This window comes from Styela clava, chromosome 3 (genome assembly GCF_964204865.1).
Source record: "Styela clava chromosome 3, kaStyClav1.hap1.2, whole genome shotgun sequence".
Taxonomy (NCBI): domain Eukaryota; kingdom Metazoa; phylum Chordata; class Ascidiacea; order Stolidobranchia; family Styelidae; genus Styela; species Styela clava.
In genome coordinates, this window is record NC_135252.1 from 16,423,856 (window position 1) to 16,444,184 (window position 20,329).

Genomic DNA, 20,329 nt, shown 5'->3' on the forward strand with positions numbered 1-20,329 from the left:
GATTGACTTACAAAGAGAAGGTCAAACAAAGTATTGCATAGAGTTGCTTTTAATATGGAGAATATAAAATAATATAGAGAATATAAAATAAAATTGCCCAGAATATAAATTTTTGCTGGCTCTAGACGGCTCTCTCGCCAAATCCGGCCCGTTTGGTGATTCAATCTGGCCCGCCTGATGCTGTCACAACCAGACTAAAACCAAATTATGATGTTTTATCTAAAATATCTCGAGTAATTTGTTGAGATTGCGATTAAATTTAGTTTGGCACGAGGCTTTTTGTTTTCCACTTTTGCAACACAGAATATTTTTTATAAAATGTAACTTTTTACGTCTCACTTATGTGGCCCGCCAGTCCAGATTGGCAAAATGTTTGGTCGCTGGTCCAAAAACCGTGCCCACCCCTGCCCGAGAAGCACTTTTTTATCAGTATTTTCCCAGTATGTGTCCGTAGATGATTATATCCACACTGATTATTCTCGTTTAAATTTTAATTGATAAACATTTTAGCTGCTGTATCAAGTCCATCAGATTTCTTGGCATCTCGGTTTTGTCGACTGGAAATGATGTTGGCTTTTTTTCGCCATCTTTCAACTAGTGCATGGAGATTCATTGTTCAATAACTTGTTTTATTGGGCTACAATATTTTTTTATTTTTGAAGAGATGTTGTCTAATTTTATTTTTTGTTTCTTTCTTGATGATACTGTATGCGATTGATGAAAGAAGTCATTGGCATTTTTCCTGTGCATGTGTCAGATTTCTTTAGAGGCTTCTGGAACATGTTAGAAGATGCTATTCTACTCTAACTTGGCTTAATCAAACATCGACGGAACGTGATCGTCTCAGTGGCCCAATAATAGAAAAATGAACTGAGATAACACTCTGATGACAAATTCATTCTCAAAGATATTCCAAAAAAAATATTCTTTTGTGTAATAAAATATAGAGCAATGCTGGAATACACATACACAAAGGTCCAACAACAAATTGCAGCATCGTCTTAATGTGCGACCCAACTCTCAAAATCTGTTACCCGGTCATTTAAATTACAATTGCAAATCAAGTCATATCGCCAAAATCCTAACGTGTTTTAAACTTACTAATTCTAGTCTGTCATTTTTGCTTTAAATAATTTGCATGGTCCATTAAAGCAAAACTTTCGTCAACTGCTAACAACATCTTAAGATTTAACCACTTGCTTTGAAAGATGCCCAGATTACAAACAAATACATTTTAAACATTGTCTTTAATCGTTATAAGATCATTCTGATAAAAATTACTTCATCAGAAGGCAGGCATTCATTATTATTATTAAACACCAAATTATTTCAAATTTTGTTTTATTGTAAGTCAAAATCAAGACATCAAAGAATCTTTTGAAGAGGATATAAGTAATCATTTATTTCTGCCTAATGTAATGCCATCATAAATACAGATCCAAGGTATATTATGGAGAATTTTTCGATGCTAACAGCTTAAGCAATAAATAAACAAACAATATGGTATATAGTTCTCCCCGAAGTAAGCTATTCTTGATTTTAAGCTAAAAATAATTATAAATTAATAAACATTCCAGCGAAGAGTTACAATATTGAATCAGTGATTTTTAACACGTTCCATCGGCAACCGCTTGTGCCATTACCATCAGGCCTGCAAACGCTTCTTCACCAGTCGGTACAATTTGTCTGTGAAGAAATTAAAGAATATATATTAAAATTGGGATATAAGAAGACGATAAATCTAATAAAACAATATTAAAAAGATAACACGACAACTTACGCTTCTGGAAGGGTAAATCCGTAACGTCCTTGATCTCGAAGTTCTGCTGCGAATGAGCATGTGATTCCCGCGTCATAGAAGTAATCTGCACTGCTTCCAGTCGCCACATCTGTTAAAATAGAAGTTTAGAATCTTGAATACAAGGAATTTTATAAATTATACAGTGCGTAACCGTGAAAACACTTTGCAAAAACAGTGAAAAAACGTCAAAATATTATCGATCAAGGCTCTGAAATTAGAAAAATAAATAAAATTTATTCTCAGCTCAGAATTACATAAACCAATGCCGTTTGGTACTTTTGTCCAATTCACAACATGAGTAGTATCTTATTCAATAAAATACTATAAAAAGGTCAATATGAAGTTGATGAACAAAAACTCACAAATAACATCGGCGATAGATCCGGTCTCATATCTTTTGCCGTGAACAGCTCGGATGGCATCTATGCTGTCTTGTCCAACTTGTGCCTTTACAATAATGTTTAGGTTTTATTATCTAATTAAGAATTGGCGGATTGGGAAATTATTATTCAATATTTTTTGAAAAGATTGATGTTGGCCAATCTAGATTGTATGATACTGAAGAGTTGCACTCACCAGATGGCCAGTTAGAGACAAGCAGTGGTGACGATCGAAATATTTGAGAGATTTAATGGCAGATCCGTTTTAAAAGACTGGTAAAGGTTCACAAGAACAATTGATTACATACCAGTGTAGCTGCGTCCTTCGCTGGAGTTTCCGACCATCCATATGGATACATCCAATATTGGCTGTAAGCATGAACATCAATGTAAGCTCTAACATTTGGAATGCCCATCACAAATTCCTTTTGGCTGTTGACCTCGACCTGTAAAAAGTTAGAGAGCGAAAAATTTTATTCTGATATAGTGAATCAATTCACTTGTGTTCAGTGTATTCTGACTTCAATTAATATTTTTCCTGTCATAAATGTTCTGTCTAAAAAAATAATACCCCACGTTGGAAATTTGTCGTATATGTTTCTGTAACATTGTTGCAATAAAATGTTTCATTCTCTTGCCAACGGATATCTACCGACATCTGTCTTAAATAAATGAAATAAATATTTTTATTGTAACTTTCACATTTATACTGGTGTAGTCGTGAAGCTGTTTTGATCAACACGCATAAGACGTTTTGCAATAGAAATCTCCAATCTATGATTTCGATGGCACCTGACAAGATACTTCGCAAAATTGCAATTTTTATTCTAAAGCACTTACCTCGCTGAAGGGTTTTGGTCCCCGAAATGTGTCACTGCAACAATTAGTGCTGGATCCTCCAGGAGCTGATATGAAATAAAATACGTAATCAATACCAATAGTTTTGTTATATTTCAATGAGGTACTTTCACATACTACACTTTATGAGCACATGGTTCAACAGCTCTCCCGACGGATGGAGTATGACAGTAAGAATAAAAATGATTTGTTATGTGGATTAACAATAATCAGTCCTGTTTGGTTTAGCATTATTCAAACCTATTTGCATTGTTGGCACCGTAATCTGTAACATGCTCAAAATTGAACAAATTTATCAATTTTAAATGAGGTTTCGAATTTACCTAGGAAATCAAATGTTTCCATATAATCCATGTTGCGCAATATGTTTACGGCAGTGTTCGTAATTAATATCGGCTATCTATCGAGTAATGTAAAATTCCGTATTTGAATAAATGATTATCACTGAGTGTTTTGAAAAGAAATCTATTAATCGTGTAAGGCATACAGTATATACAAGTGAATACAAAGACCTACATTGTATGCCATGATATCGTAAACTGACTTGACTTGAAGAGTGTATAAAGGCCCGGCAATAATCCTGCTATGCAAACCATAACAAATTCCTGCATTTGGACGTTATATATATACAAGATAATAGTTATAAAATAACATATAATATTAAATAGTTAAAAAGTTAAATAACAAACGTGATTTATGTTTTAATGTTATGACTAACCGTCCCAGTGATTGTCCCAGTTTCTGTTAGGATCAACTCCGTTGCAATCTGCGAGGCAACCATTGTTTGCCGCCGGAGATCTTGTTTTCCTCCACATTCTATCCTGGTAAAAAATATCACATATTGAGTCGAATTCCAGGCTTAATACATTACTATAAAAGTATATTTCCCGGCATGTGGCATTCACATTCTTATTAGTGTCACGGTGGTCATGTTGTGTAGACTGTATATTTTTTATGTTTATATGCTTATTCCTTATTCAATGCTGTTTTGTCGGGTCTGAGTATTGTCGTAACATCCGAATTTGCATTAAAAGACTCCAACCACTCATTACACGTGCGAAAGTAAATATATATATCTCGCTCCTATTTTAGGGCGCTGGGCTGCCGGCCGGCTGCTTTTTGGTCATGTCTGCTGCTTTTTATGTTTTGGGTGTGGAGTCGCCGTACTAATAAACAGCCAATCAGGAATCTTGAGTCTTCTGATCTAAAAACCACAGTAGCAAAAACTTATCTGCGACACTAGGAATTCACGCGGGGGCAAATGTAATTAGATCTAGAATCTAGATTGCAAATGATATGGGCGGATAGAATTGATTTAATTCTTATATATAAATGCATGTAATATTTCGTAAATCACGGAAATTATTCAACTTACTGTAGTCCATGTATATTCATAACCATCAGGATTAGAGACAGGAATGAAATAGATGTCAACTTTATTCAGCACGTCTGTGACTGCATCGTCAATGCCATACCACGATGTCAACTGTGAGGGAATCAAAAATCATGTTACCAGGGATGGATTAACCATTAAGTAAAACGAAAGCTCAGATGCTCAAATATATGAACACGAAATCCAAACGGATTGCACCTATGAAAATTTTTGTTGTTTTACGGATATTTGAACCCATACTAATTCTAACCCATGGGTTTAGCACCCGCATATAGATTGAACCCGCGAATATACACTTGGGTTCAAATGTACGGTCTCCGTAGGGTTACCATATTTTTCTGGCTTCAAAGCGCGACGCCTTCGAAGACAACGACCCCGTAGCTCTTATTTTGTAACTTTACAGTTCCCAATTTATTACATAGGCCTACATTTAAAGCCATCCCGGTTGTCTTTATTGACCATATTGTCATCGAGAGTTCATTCGCATATCCTCTGTCCAAATATCGAGTTCAGTTCGAAACATAGAAGGAAATTGACGTTAACGAATTACAAATAATTCGTAGGGATAATTCAAATTTTGACAAATTAGTATTGGTTTTACATGCGATACGTTAGCTAACAATGTTACCGGGAAACAAAGAAACAAACGCATTCACTTTCAGTAAGTAAGCGAGCGTTGCGCTACACAGAAACAACAGTAACGAGAACATGTACGTGTATTAAGCTGAATGGCTGAACGCCAAAGCGGGACATTTGGCTGACTTGTCGGGACGGCGGGACAAGACGCTAAAATCGGGACTGTCCCGCCTAAAGCGGGACGTATGGTAAGCCTAGGTCACCGTCATAACTAGTTAATCAAACTTGCAAGAAACGTCCCCAATATTCCGTTGAAAACCGTATTTACGTCGCTTTTTACTAACAGTATTCCCAGTACGCCATGGCTGTGATAGAGGGGAAAAGTTTTCTCACTCTTAGCGTTGTGACGAACACGTGGTGGAAAAATGAGAGAGTGGGTACTCTTTTGAACAAGCTTTACGTCACCTTCCAAACAAAGAATAACTGAGTTTCTGAAGTGGAGCGTATTCGTTTTATCGAAGAGTATTTGATCGCTTGTTTTGCTCGAGCTGTATTTTTGTTTGTTTATTATATTCCGGAGAACGGTTGCTCGCGCGTTCAAGATACTTCGCGTTCAAATAACAACAGATTCTTTGTTTATTTCTAAGCTTTGAAATACTTATACAAATAAAATTCACCTTGTAGTAAAATAGAAAATATACGAAAAAAACATGATGCTTCACCGTGATTACGAACAATCGGATCAAGCATGTATCATAGTTGAGTGCTCAAAAGGATTTTAGTTGTACGGGAATACTTCACAACATAAACGTAAAATAACATATTATTGTCACGTTATGACCAAGTATGACAGATGTCCCAATGTATTGGCATATGTGAACAGAAGGGTTGAAACAAGAGAGCAATGCTCAAAAATATGAGCACGAAATCGAAAACCCTATATTACTGGTATTCAATCTGTCACAGTTGACTACCGTTCCCAGCCGTCACGATGTCATAAAACGTGGAAAATAGCGATCTCATCATAAAAATTTATACAGCTCATTTATATGGAATATCAGATCTCACAGAATATTTAGAAACAAATAAATGTAATATCTTTCTAGCAACAAATAGGTCCACTTAGTTTCCAATAATTTGAGTTTGTCACGTATCTCAATTATTGGTCCGGTTAAAATATATTTTCGTTAGTATTTTTGTTCTCAGGTATCACCCGAAACCTCTCTATACATGTTCGAAGATATGAAAACTACCACGACTTCCTCCATCATCCAGTCCGTGCATCTGAAACTAATAACTGTCTCACTATCTCGATACCCAATATTAACTGGTAACCAAAAGAGAGGCTATGGTACGCCATATCATCAAGCTGTCTTATCGACTTTTCTCTCGTCTTAGATACATATTGAAATACTCTCCTATTAGGAATATATGCCGCTGGGGCTACAATAAATTCAAGGATACAATTATATCAATGCAAAGTAGACACATCTATTCCATAACATAGTAGGGTAAGCATAGTACGACAGGCAAATCAAATAAATGAAATGGCGGAATTCAGCGGAACATCGTGTGATAACTTTTTTGCGTGGAATTTTATTAGAATAATAAGTATTAGCATTCGCCGTAGGTACATCGAGCACAGTAATGTTGATTTCACTCTGAAAATATTAATGGAAACTTACTTGATTTGCTACATACATGCATGTTGCCGGAGTAACCCATTCACGTGAGTGCAATCCACAATTTATGACAAATGCTGGGCGACCAGCTCCAGTGCTAACCTGAATGTAACGTTATCACTGTTACTGAAGGTGTTGGCATATGGATGTTTTCCCGGGCATCGATTTTTTTAGTTACTTCAACATTCAGTCTCGACAAAGTCGTTATAAACTGTTTTATCTGATAGTACATTCAAATGACAGGTAGGGAAATGTTATGAATGGTAATATTGTTTGTAAAACTTGTTAACTTCGTTGTGAGCGCCAACTTCCAGAAGGACTTTTAATCCAAACTAAGCATCGCAAATTTTGCAAGTTCAAAGTATATATATTTTTTGGTTGCAAAGGTCCATTGTTCACATGCACATTTCTCGGTGCTCCCGAAGTATGCGAACCAAGATGGCGGACATCGGAACGTAACATGGGTAACAGGTTAGGGTTAGGCGATAATTTTTTTCCAATTTTCGTCCTATTATCAGTTCGAAGACTAGCCAAGAGCCTCCCGTAGTATTTATACCTAAAATTATGGCCTAACCCTCACCTAGTACACATATTACATTCCGATGTCCGCCATCTTGGTTCGCATACTTCGGGAGCCCCCATTTCTCTTATTGAAAACTCCAAATTATCGGGAGGGTATCGAGAATACCTTTTTTTTGCAGTTACGAAATCATTTACCGATAACGTGAAAATCATAGAAACAGAGTTCAATTCGTGATGCTCCAATGAAATCTTAACGTGTTGATTGATATTGAGATATATTCATATAAATATAATATATATGTTATTTATTTTTACGCAAGCAAGTTGTTTGTAGAAAAGTGCTTTCGGTATTGATATGACATGCAGTTGTAGAATAAATTTTGAATAAAAAATGAATTCCATGTATTCACATACCTTTACTGAACGTATATCTCTTCCTTCATAGCTTTTCCCAATGTTGGTAACTCCTACCAGGGCAGAGTTCATAGATACAAACTCATCAATCCAGTTGGATATCTATGAGCAATTGTGATAACATAATATGACGTGGAAATGCGAAATGTATGTATTCATTTTAAATATAAGAAAGAGTTGATGAACAACGGGTTCAACAAACGTATACAGACAATCTTGTTGAACTTCGTATTGTTTTGTGTTGTATCCCACGCACTATCGAATAATACTCTATAGTCTATACCATAGCTACTCAACTATTTTAACCGAAGATCCGTTCAGAAAACTTCAAAATTACTGGGGCCCGGACATTACAGAATATTTTTCCATTACATAAACGAAACGTTAAATAATGGCTCGCAAATATAAACACAAATGTCGCATATTGGTACCAGTACGACAAACTATATAGCTGTGTATTTAAATTGTATCAAAATCGCCTGAAAGTACCTAACGATGCTTACGCTGCCAAAACAAACAAGCAGACGCGGTCCAAATTAAATGGTCGAAAGGTCCGGATTCGGACCGCGGCCGGCCAGTTGAGTAGCCCTGCTCTCTCTATACTTCTGAGTAAATGCTTGAGATTACATACTGGATATTGCCGGAATACCTGAACTTCATATTGAGTTTCCCAGATAAAAAATCAAGCCCCTCAGATTTTGAAAAGTCGCTTTACAAAAAATCAACTTCTTTTTATTTTACCCAAATTTGAGAAAATATTTGGAAGAGTTCATTTTTTTATACAGAATTTCTGCGCAGAAAAAGAATCGGCATCGTTGATTTACCTCAGAAAAAGAATGGTATTTCTCATAAAATTGCGGATCTGCAGGTCCAAGTCTTGGTGCATTCAGATCTACCCGATTTGCAAATGACACTTCAAGATCTTCCACGAAAACCTCGTGTGGGATTCTTTAAACAAAAATTCATTTCTAATAATCGCCTCAAAATTGTATCAGTGATCTACAGAAACGATGCGTATCGTAAGAGCCTGTGCCCTATTGACTTCAATTTTAAGGGCTATAGGTGGTATATCGCCAAATACTTCCTTACAACAAGACATTTTGCCGCAAGACTGGTGTGTGTTCAAACAGCCGAAGACAAGCGGAACATATTAACAGATCGAGCAGTGCATTGCTATTCTGATGGTTGATATAAATCTTCCAAAACTTAGGCCACACATTCAAAAAGGCGAGATTACATAAAAAGAAAATTGTATATTACTACTAAAGATCAAGTATACATGATTGCTCGGTATTTAAAAACATTGACTGATCTCATTACCAGGATGATCTCTACAGTGATGTAATGCAGAATACACCCGTAACTACTGCCTAAACAACTGACCTGTTTCTTGCGAGTAAGACGTCAATTTTTGGCTTCCAATCTGGCGAAACTCTGAAGTCAATAAAATCTCCTTCTCCGCGATAATCGGACCAGACGTCGAACTGAAATAGAAAAATACGTCCATTTCTTAGTGGAATATATGAAACCCGATTTCGCTTATTTGGACTTGAATTGATACACGCAAACTTTCTGCTCAAATGCTTCCTTTATAGTGAAATACTGAAGAAAATGTAATCGTGATTGAAAACCCAGCCATGACCTGAATTTACAATATATTAATTTTGACATATAGGGTATGAGACTGTAAAATAAAACCATCACAGGTTTTTTATTAACTTGTACAGGATTCACACTTACACTACAATAGGCAGGAGTTTTGAAGGGATTTGTATGTTACCATATGTAAAAAAAAAAAAAACAGGAAGATCAATCGAAATATTGTTTTTTTTTATTCAAACTAATACTGACATTAACAGATTCTCCAAAACTTCTGATTATTTCATGTTGAAGTCTATTTGGAAATGCACGGTAAACTTGATGACTGTAAAAAAAAAACACAATTGATACATCAGCAATTATGGAGTGGTACAATGCGAATGTAAACGTTTACGATGCCAATAATATTTTTGAATCCCGATTCGAACTTTTCAAGTCAAGATGTTGAAACTATGATGTTTTAAACTATCTGAAAGCAAAGATATGTGTATGGACAATAAACAGATCGGCCTAGCAATCGGATACTCGCAGGTATTGTTATAATTGACAAAATTGAGCGGCCAATTTGGCATTCATTGATTTGAATTTGTTTCATACGCAATAAAAAATGTTTCGTATTCTAATTTATATTAATCAGTTCAGAGGAGATTTATTCTTGTCGATGGGATAACGTAAAAATAAAAATTGTACAAAGTCAGCAAAACGCTATGGTTGAATGCTCACATATTGTTAATAGAAGATATATATATATCAAATTTGTGAAGGTTTTATGAACGTTTTGATAGGGACCGCGCTAAAATTTTACAATTATAACTATATTTATTATGTTTTGATAAGTATGCAAAATACATGGACTTTGGCTGTCCTGTGTGTACTCGAAATGAAAAACTCCACTGGTTTCACATGAATATCTCTCCAATGAGGATTGATTACGCATATCTCTATTTTTTGTCCAGAAACGGGAACTCAGATCAAAATCTAACGTAGTTTTATTAACTGACTCGAGTATATATGACTTTTTGATGAAAATGGCAGTGTACAACACTTCGGCCTCGAGTATTATGAAATAACGCAAAAGTCCTTGAATTAATTGTAAACCACTTATTGCTAACAGTCAAAATGAGGTATAAAACAATAGAATAAAATAATAATTTTTACTCCAGAAAAGTACAGAACCTTTTTGGAAACATTGACTTACCCAGTGTAATCTACTTTTGCCAATGCAACACTCACGAGAGCGCAGATCAAAATTGCAATTTTCATCTTCTTGTTTAAGTTGCTTTAACAAGTTGCTGGAGGTTTATGGCATTAACGGGACTCCGCCGTCTTTTTTTATACAACTTTTTGCTTGTTTTAAAATTGAACACGTCACCCCCTACTCTGCAGATGATTCTATTTTAAACATTTATGTGTATCCATTAAATATCACACTGCTGTAGCTCAGTTCTTGTTTTGCCCGCGGAAATGCTTACGTCAGTAATGAATTATCAGAACACACTTATAAAATTCCAAAACTTCATTTAATACGGGATACAATATGATTAATCGAACAGTTAACACTGTATGTAAATATGTACGATTAAAATAGTTACTTACCATATTAAATTTGTGAAAAAATTAAATTCGGATTAATATTTTCAGCAATTTGGTTTTTATCAAATATGTCTGCAATTGCCATGTCTTTATTTTCAAAATAACTAATTAATTTTTTACCGTTTTGTATAAATTTATCGTCTTGCATCATCTGTCATCAATTCAATATGATTATATACAGTATAGGTGATTTGTCTCATTTTCGTTTTTACATTATTTGTTTTATTTTATTCAATAACTTTCAAAAAGTGATTTTCTAAAAGCATTTTCATTTATGAATGTTGTGAAATTATGAATATTGTGATTTAACATATTTTCATTTTTCCGCGCAAATCGAAGGCTGACTTGGTGCCCAAATCATAGGTTTTGTTTAGTAGCTACAGCTTGAAAAATTGGTTGATACGATAATTAGTATCAAAATTATGGGTAGATTCTTATATCTAACTTTGAATCTTCCAATGCTTGGTAACAGTATTACCTCAATGGCTAACTGCCTGGAAAGGTATATGTGTAAATTAACTCTCAACTTGCTTAGCCGCAAATGACTTGGCAGAATTCGCTATTCACCGAATCTTCGAATGCTCCAGGTCATATCTATTTCATCATTGGTCAGTTACTATAAGATATCATAGTAATACAAAAAGGAAGAAATTATTTCTTATCATGAGATAAATTTAGGCTACACGTAAGTAGAAAGCAGGTGTTCTTTCACTAGTCGTTTTCGCAAATTACATTTTCATAATAATTGTAATAAAGTAAGGGAACAGATGGCAGATGGTAAATAATACGATGCAAAAACAAATATCACGAGTTCCCGACGATGAATATCCCTAACTTTTGACTATTCTTTATTGGAACTGGACCTATAGATCGTTTTGGTGTTATATTGTTTTCATGATTCTTTTTCTTATTGTTATGGAAAAAATCCCTTTTCTATTTAATGACTGGGTCAATTGCTTTGAAATTAGCAATTTTCAATCTGAATAGTTCATAGAGCAGCTTCTGTTGTGACGTATACAACTTTTACATGCTATACGTAACGATTTATGGATTTTGTAAAATCTTTTTCTACTGGGATAGACTATACAGGTACCCAAAGAAACTCTCGTGAGCTTCACTCAACCTATAAAATGATCAAAAGCTCAGAAATGATATTTGTGCTTGTTATTTTACTAATTTGGACAGCACTATGAATTGCTTCAAATCAAAAAGTTGGCGTGATCCAATGAAAACAATAATTCACCTCAAAAGTGCTCAGCGCTCAGTTCAATATTTCTGCTGTTATTGGAAGTCTGTCAAATACCTTGCCAATGATTATTTACAGAACTTATAGTGAGTACCGTGAGGAATGAGAAGTTTTTTTTGTTTATCGAATAATATATAAACATATGCCTAAAATTATTTGTGATTTTTAAAACTTTCAATTGAAACTTGTTCTGATCATTCGAAAGTAGTGCAAGGGATTAGGATCAGCAGCAATGTTCGTTCCTCGACAAACGATAAGCTAGCTCTCTTGTTTTCATAGCGATCGCAGTCCACCAATTAATAGCATTTTACTGTTGTATGCGATGTACTCTCTTAAACGGAATGGTCATTGTTGACCAGCCGTGGCACTTTTCGCAAATCGAACCCATTGGTCAAGGTTCTGCAACATTTTGAACAACTGAGGTCCGCTATGTCCTATTGTCTGACGTCCCTGTTTTGGGTCATTTGAATGTTATGAAGTAATTCCCCAACCCCGTTCTCTTGCAGAAATCGCAGTTCCGATTATTTCATAAATGACCTCACGATGCTGAAATTTTTCTGAACCTGACCTGATATGACTAAAACAACGATTGGACTGTAGCTGAGAGTAATAACTTTCTCATCACATGCATTTATGTGGCAAATCCCTGCATCCATCAGGACCGTTAAATATTGGATAAACAGATATCAAAGACGCTTTACTGCCATATTCATATAATTCTTGAATGATATCATGAAATCGATACACGGCGATATCTTTGTATACAGTATTTGATTCGCAAAAAATATTTGTTTGTACTAAATTCTGGTGATCTGATCAACATATGCTGTAATGGCCATGCAAACAAACATAGGCTTTTTATGACAAAAATAAATGCAAATATATTTGTACAATTGACAATAGCGCTATGACCAACATCAGCTTGTTATACCAAATAGCAATAACAAATTGATAATTTTAATTAGCAAAAGATTCGAATAAAGCAAACAGGTGAGCCGCAATCCGCACTTCCCTCCAATATTTGATGTTACCTTTTCTTTCGCAAACAGGCTGCACACTGTAGTCCCAATCCGCTATTAGACATCACCAAAACTGTTTCATTGTTGTGACTTAAAGCAGAGTCTAGAAATGTTGGGTTGCTTTTCATTTTGTGGCGGGCTGCATAATACATCATGTGTGACGTGGCCAATCAGATCTTCTCCCAAGGAACATAATACTATTGAATGCTGAAAAACTGGCGGAGCTAACGGAGGTGGTTTTTAAAGCATGACATTGATTTCTATCAAGAAAATAGGCCCTCTTGTATTTATTGGACCAACATGCTCTCATCAGAAGTATGGTGTTGTATTAAGCAAGGTTAAATTTCCCTAATCTCTTATCTCTGGCGGCATTTTTTGACATCAGCTACAGAGTGGACATTACCGACCAAGCCGACATTGCCAACGTAGTGAGTGGACTTGCGCAAATCAGAGACACCCGCCTTACTCGATTGAGAGATTTGACCCATGAGGCATTAATTTTCAGAAAAGTTCACCTATCCCAGAGAATTCCAGAAGTAGGGAAATACTCAAAATTTGGGTGATAACGCTGCTACGAACAATATAAATTCACTAAAACTGTTAACATTTAAATGGTTTACCACTACAAAAGTTGTAAATAATACTGCACCTGCAATAATATTGCACCTGTGTTTCACGATTTTATTTACGTCTTATTTTTTTTGTTTCATGTAAGCATACTCAACTAATCACCAGTTTAATGACCTTTTTGTTACTTAGAGGCCTTTGAATCAACAAAAGATGAAGTCCATATGCAGATAGCTTTTAAATTTCCTAAAAGGTTTTGAAATTTTTTCACCATCATCGACCAAAAATGTCAATTTTGTCTCTTCTTTTGATAATGAGGTTTTTAAAAGAAAGAAATTTGGAAGTTACGTTGCTTGAGAGATTTTACAATAGTGAGAATTCAACTGAAAATGATTATGTAAATATTCCCATCCGATAGTGTCATTTATTTATGAAACATTTTTTTCATTGCGCCGCCTGATATAGTTTCCAGTGTGAGAAATAGAGATATACGCAACGACACGGTGCAAATATATGATGTGCACAACTTCGGCTTGTCATTCAAAATGTAATGTGAAACACTGTTGGCGGGTAGCGTGGCGGAAACGTGCAAGATTCTTAAACAACAAACTAGAAGCAAAATAGGTGCGAGCACCTTTCAAGGACAATTTGAAAAATGACGAATTATCAAATAGCTACGCTGAAAATAAATCAAGAAGGGAACTTCATACAATCATCCTTGGTACATTCGCTCCTGATGGCCCTTCGGAGTCCTTATCGGTTCCACACTAGATGGCGTAGACTTGAAACAGTTAGGTAACTTTATTGTTTGTATTTCACCTGCTCATGTCCGGGGCTGTGATTTCAATAATGAATATCAAATTTGGGAATCGGAACTGATTTTCTTTTCTGTTGTGACACATAAGTTCAAAAATGCAGGCGTCATTTAGAAATCACCATCGGAACTTTTCGGTCCGACATCACTACGAGCCACCAGTCCAAATTCCGGGATCCCAAACCTAACTTTTCGCAGATGCCACTCGCAAGCTATTTTTTTTCTTTCTCAAAATTATTTTGTTCATGTCACATCTGATCTCCTTCTTTTATAGCTTCTGCCGCCTTCGCAGGCAAGATTTTTCGCATATATCCACAGAATTACTCAGCCTACTGCTAACGCGGAGTTATCGATTTCTTCTCCCCCACGTTTCTCTACGTACGCAAGTCCCTTTCTCCGATTATTCATTATGTCGATTCTGCTCGTGCTCTTCCCGTCCTTGGCTGTCTGATGCCCAGTTGGCTATTTTCTCACCCCTCTTTTGACTAGCTGTTCTCCCTTCTCTTGTACGTTCTACTGCTCTCTTCGGAGCTACCCGCCAGATTCATTTAGGGCCTGTTCACTCTGATTATATCTCAACAAAACTGCCTTTCTACGACCGTCCTCTAAACTTATATTTAAACATATATTTGGCAAGTTCGACTGCCGTCTGGGTCGGACGTGTTTTTGTCGCTCTCTTAAATGAAAGATCAAACAATGCTGTTTGACTGAGAATGCTACGCGCTGTGTGTTTCGGCATTTACTGTTGGATTTGTATCGAGTTATATCAACATGATCAAAGCCCATTCACCGGAATTAAAGAAGTTTATCGATAAAAGTTTGTATTTAAAGTTAAATGGTGGACGTGGACGATCTGTTACGGGTGTTTTGCGAGGTTTCGATCCTTTTATGATCTGGTTGTAGATGATGGAACAGAGCGCAGAAAAGACGGAACCACTGCACCTGTTGGAATGATGGTCGTTCGTGAAAATTCGATATTAATGTTGGAAGCATTGGAACGGATACAATGACTTTAAACTTAACTAATCGAAAACGGCAAAAGATCCATGTTTGTGCATAGAGTCTATGGACCAGCGTTTCCCAAACTGTGTCAAATCCGCGGAAAATTTTCGCTAAACTCGATTCAGCAGATAAATAAACTGCAGCTTGTGAAATTGCAGCAAGTAGGCCACTCTATCTCTATTGTTACGTACTCTTGGAGGCAAACAATACGTAATAGGAAGTAAACGACATAGAAAGGTGAAATGAATTTATTGATTCATATACATTTAAAATAGGAAACAATAAAACATTTACTCTAACTGCAATATGTTACATAATATTCAATCAAATTTTCGTCTTTTTTAACACATTTGGCAACACCCTTTGGGAACCGCTGCATTACACTATTTTTCTTTATCAATTTTGCACTTTCATTTCTTGGTGTTCCGTGAGACGAGATAAAAAGTCTTGAGTGTTCCGTGGCCAAAAAAGTTTGGGAAACGCTGCTTTAGACTGTTATGAAATATTCAATCTATTTACAGAGCTTGTTTTTTTTAGTAACAATGTTTTGTCACTGTGGTATTTTGCAATGTAATTGAACTACAGCATCACCATTTCACGCCAACGAGTGTTTTTTCTTCCTTATTTTTGTAGGAAAAGCACTGTTGTGATACGCATACCAAAGCCATGCATTCCATCCTATCAAACTGTATTTATTAATTGGGGCCCACCGAGTGTTTATGTTGCACACGTTTGACGCCCGAACGATACCCGTTCGTGTCTTCGTCTTTTTTTATTTTGAATATATGTTTGTGTGTTGAATGTGGGTAATTCTGGCGCATGTATATTTATATGTATTAAACGTTTTATAAAGGTTTTGCCAGTTTCCACGATTTTCCCAATCTTATGTGTGTTCATTGTTTGTGTTTTGTGTATGATTCTTTTGCGGAAAAATCAAAATATACTTATAATTTGTTTACCTTGTGGAATTCGAATCCAACTTGACTTCTCCTGGTGAATTGCCATATATCTGCACTTCCCTCACACTACTGCTAGTGACATGTATCGTGTGGGTTTAAAATCATACTTAATCTTTATCAGCGTAACACGTCGCAACCAGGGTTAGTTCAAAACTCTATAATTTTCACTATCCGGTATATTTTGTATTTTAACTATTGGGTTAACCTGGATAGTTACTGATAATTGGGTACTTCTGAAGTATGCACACCAAGATGTCCTGCAACCTGAACCCTTACCTGGTACACAACCTGAGTTCAGGTTGTGCTCCATCTTGGTGCGCATACTTCAGGAGGTCCGATAATTGTTAGAGAATCGATTTCACTAGATTTTTGTAATGAATTGATCAAAAAAATTACAACATAGTATAAATATATATATAATCGTGAACATAAGGTAAATCAAAATCATGCATGTAAAGTTGGAACGTGAATTCTAATCCACTCAACGTTGTTGTAGTGGAGTCGTATTTGCACCCGAACCGGTATTGAAGAATTATGCGCAATCTCCCAGCTTCTGGTAACTGCACAATCAAAGTAGTAAAGAGGCAACGAGATCCTTAGAAAACAAACTGTATTCATCTCCACATATATATGAGTAAAATATTGCGACAGCACAGAAACTTGAAGACCAACGATAAAACCAATTTATAAGGACACGTGTGCACTATAAATAAGCAATGAAATAATGATAAATTACTATTCATAATAACAAGCAATATAAGCCAATACTATAAAGGACCTAACTAAACTAAATTTACATGACAGATATCACGAAACGCGCACCCCTATGGTAAAATAAATCCACATCCATTCACAAGTCCACAGTGCCGTTTAGAACAAAGAATCAGATAAGCGTTATCTCAAAACCCGTGGAAAAGGTTCAAAAATGGGTCAAAGAGAGAGAGAGAACTGCTGTTTTGTTGTGTCATAGGTATTATAATTGAGTTAATTGCGATAATTTGACACACAAAATTAACTGACCAGTCGATAAATTATCAAAATGCCAAATAGGCGCGTAGAAAGACCAGGGGCAAAAGTGTTTTTTTGAAACTCAAAAATAAAACTGAAACGAGCCTTTACGAGACCGGCATAGAATTTGGGGCTCATTTACCTCAAAATTGAATTCAACATCATTCCGTGTCTCTCTTATGTCGATTATTGAAATGTTCAAATAATTGACTGCTTTTATAAATAATGTTTGGCGACTGCGCGTACGAATTAATTTATAGGTAATTTAATGCCCGGTATCTACTCGCAAAGATATGATAGAAGTTTCAGATATTACTTAGCCTCAGAATCGAACCAAAGTTAGTCCGATCCGCACTGTCCCTGTTTTTTGTTCCAGATATATGGTTAGCCTAATAATAAAGATAGAACATAATTCGTCTGGGATTGTTAATATAATAGAGAAATATAAATGGACGGAAGTGTGAGGCGTGAGAGGTCAAATCTAACAATGCATATTTAGCAAATCAAAATGTTTCACCCAGCCGCGACAGACCACAAACAAACTCCAAATGTAGGATAGGACCGAAGCCATTTACCAGTCATCACCGAAACCGTCATTCTACAGACCGTCTCATCCTCACACCCTTCAAAGCTTTTCAACTGAATTTCAAAGTTTACAACCTAACTTTATGAAGCAAATGCGCTCTTCTATTACCTACTAATCACATTTGTTTTGCTTATTTTCTGAGGCCGTGTTTCGTCATATGATTTAGACGTCTTGGCGGTTTTACTCTTCCTGTGATAAATATGTAAAACCTATCCGATCATATCCTTAATATGTAAATACTATCCAATTGCCAATTGGCAGCTATTACGTAAATACAGAGAGGACTCGATGATCGGGGAAACATTCCTTGTTGTAAATGGCCCTGATTACATTACCGTCTGAGGATCTTCTTGAGGTCAAAGGTTGGATGAGATCCACTTATCCACTAAAATTTCTGCCGCCAGACGGACATTTTCTTTAACAAAGCTTTGTTTTGATATGGCAGTTCTCAGTTCAACTAGGTAATGGTAGACGGTAGTAACGTGTATAAATCCGATAACGTATTTCGCTCCGTCTTATATCTGTACCGGTATATAAAGTTCTGTTTCAACAGCAGAGAATATTTTCTACCTTACGCTGCAGCCTCGGCATCTTAAAATACACAGACCCAAATATTTAAATGCTTGAACGGTCGTTCGGCGAAAGACTTCTAAACACTGGCACCGCACTGCGGATTTCATGAAAATAGTGGTGTAACGTTACTACACTGTAGTGTGACTGTGTGATGAAACTATCAGTACCTGTAGTCGGGTCTAGTATAGTTTAGTACCACAAGTACCGTACTTCCGGTGGGCGTAGCATAACGAATTTTGCATATGCTATTCCTAACCCCCACCTGACTATGCCATCCAAAAATTAAGTCACTACGACGTCACCATCACGTCATAGAGATTGCCAAAGTATAATTATGATCGCCCGAAATGACATCTGCGCCGCCGATAACAAATTTGCTAAAGCCGGCGATCTCTCTCCTATCGTGATCGTTGTGACGAGAAAACGGGAGAAATTGATTGCTCGATTTCGGGTGATCGTCTGCGCGTTTTGGACGACCATCCGCATACTTCGGTGGGCCTTATTACGTCACTTTGACGTCGAAATGACGTAATTTTTCGGTGACGTAGTCAGGTGAGGGTTAGGATTGACATATGCAAAAATTGTTGAGCCAGGTCAACTAGAAGTACATGTGGTACTAAACTATACCAGACCCGGGTCTAGTATAGTTTAGTACCACAAGTACTTCCAGTGGACGTAGCATAACGATTTTTGTATATGTTATTCCTAACCCTCACTTGACTATGCCATCCAAAAATTACGTCACTACGACGTCACCATCACGTCATAGGGATTGCCAAAGTATAATTACGATCGCCCGAAATGGCATCTGCGCCGCCGATAAGAACTTGCTAAAACCGGCGATCTCTCCTCTATAGTGATCGTTGCGACGAGAAAACGAGAGAAATAGCTTTCCATATTCCAAGAATGTCCTGCCGTTTCAGAATTTGAAAACAACTATTCTATGTGTCTCACAAACGAGGGGCGTCTGGCACAATGGCAAATGCGTCATATCGCGCCGGACTTGGCTCGATAATCATCTAAATAATTTGCAGCTGCCATGTGACCGAAATTGCTGTTTTTTGCTAAAAACTCTCGTATGCCATGGTAGAAATTTTTTCCTCCGGTAAATCAGATTATCCTTCCGGGGAATTCGAGGATGTCGTTTTACCACCTTATGGCAGCTCCTGCAGTAGGGCACACTATCCAAATTCCAAGAATTTCCCTCCATTTGGTTCAATAAAACAAACACTCTATGTGTCTCACAAACGAGGGGCGTCTGGCACGACGGCAATTAAGTCATATCGCGCCATGCTTGTCTCAATAATAATCTAAATTAATCGTGGCTATCATGTGGCTAAAAATGCTGTTTTTTCCTAAAAACTCTGGAATACCACGGTAAAATTATTTTCCTTCAATAAATTGGATTATTTTTTCCCGAGGAATTCAATGATGACGTTTTTAGATTGCGCTTCTTTGTAGTATTTTTCCCAACTTCATTATACTGTATTTTTACCGATATTGAAGGACAACAATGTCCAGACCTGTCCCAAAGAAGGGATGTTTGATCATCGGTAAAATAGGTTTCGCTAAAACGAGACAATGTGGCTCGATCTGTATAGTATGCTGTACTGTCCTGCCACGAACGAAACGGTGGCAGATCTTGCCATGGTTTATGGCGATATTACCAGTATATTCACAAAGTCATGTACCAGATTTTAGTTTATCACGCGAAATTACATCTACTTAAACTCTAAC

At 36.4% G+C, this 20,329-nt stretch overlaps 1 protein-coding gene and 1 pseudogene across 1 annotated transcript; one reads left to right on the forward strand and one right to left on the reverse strand.

The window, feature by feature from the left end:
• Window positions 1–1,242: 1,242 nt before the first annotated feature.
• On the reverse strand, window positions 1,243–7,698 carry LOC120343436 (carboxypeptidase A2-like). The gene is made up of 9 exons (XM_078110721.1): window positions 7,627–7,698; window positions 6,694–6,792; window positions 4,415–4,525; window positions 3,758–3,860; window positions 3,022–3,086; window positions 2,490–2,627; window positions 2,164–2,248; window positions 1,781–1,889; window positions 1,243–1,686 (listed from the first exon to the last, which is right to left on the reverse strand). Exons 1-9 carry the CDS (start codon window positions 7,696–7,698, stop codon window positions 1,608–1,610), a joined length of 861 nt encoding a protein of 286 aa, XP_077966847.1. The 3' UTR covers window positions 1,243–1,607.
• A 7,537-nt stretch (window positions 7,699–15,235) lies between these two features.
• On the forward strand, window positions 15,236–15,641 carry LOC144421108 (putative small nuclear ribonucleoprotein G pseudogene; annotated as a pseudogene).
• The last annotated feature ends 4,688 nt before the right edge of the window (window positions 15,642–20,329 follow it).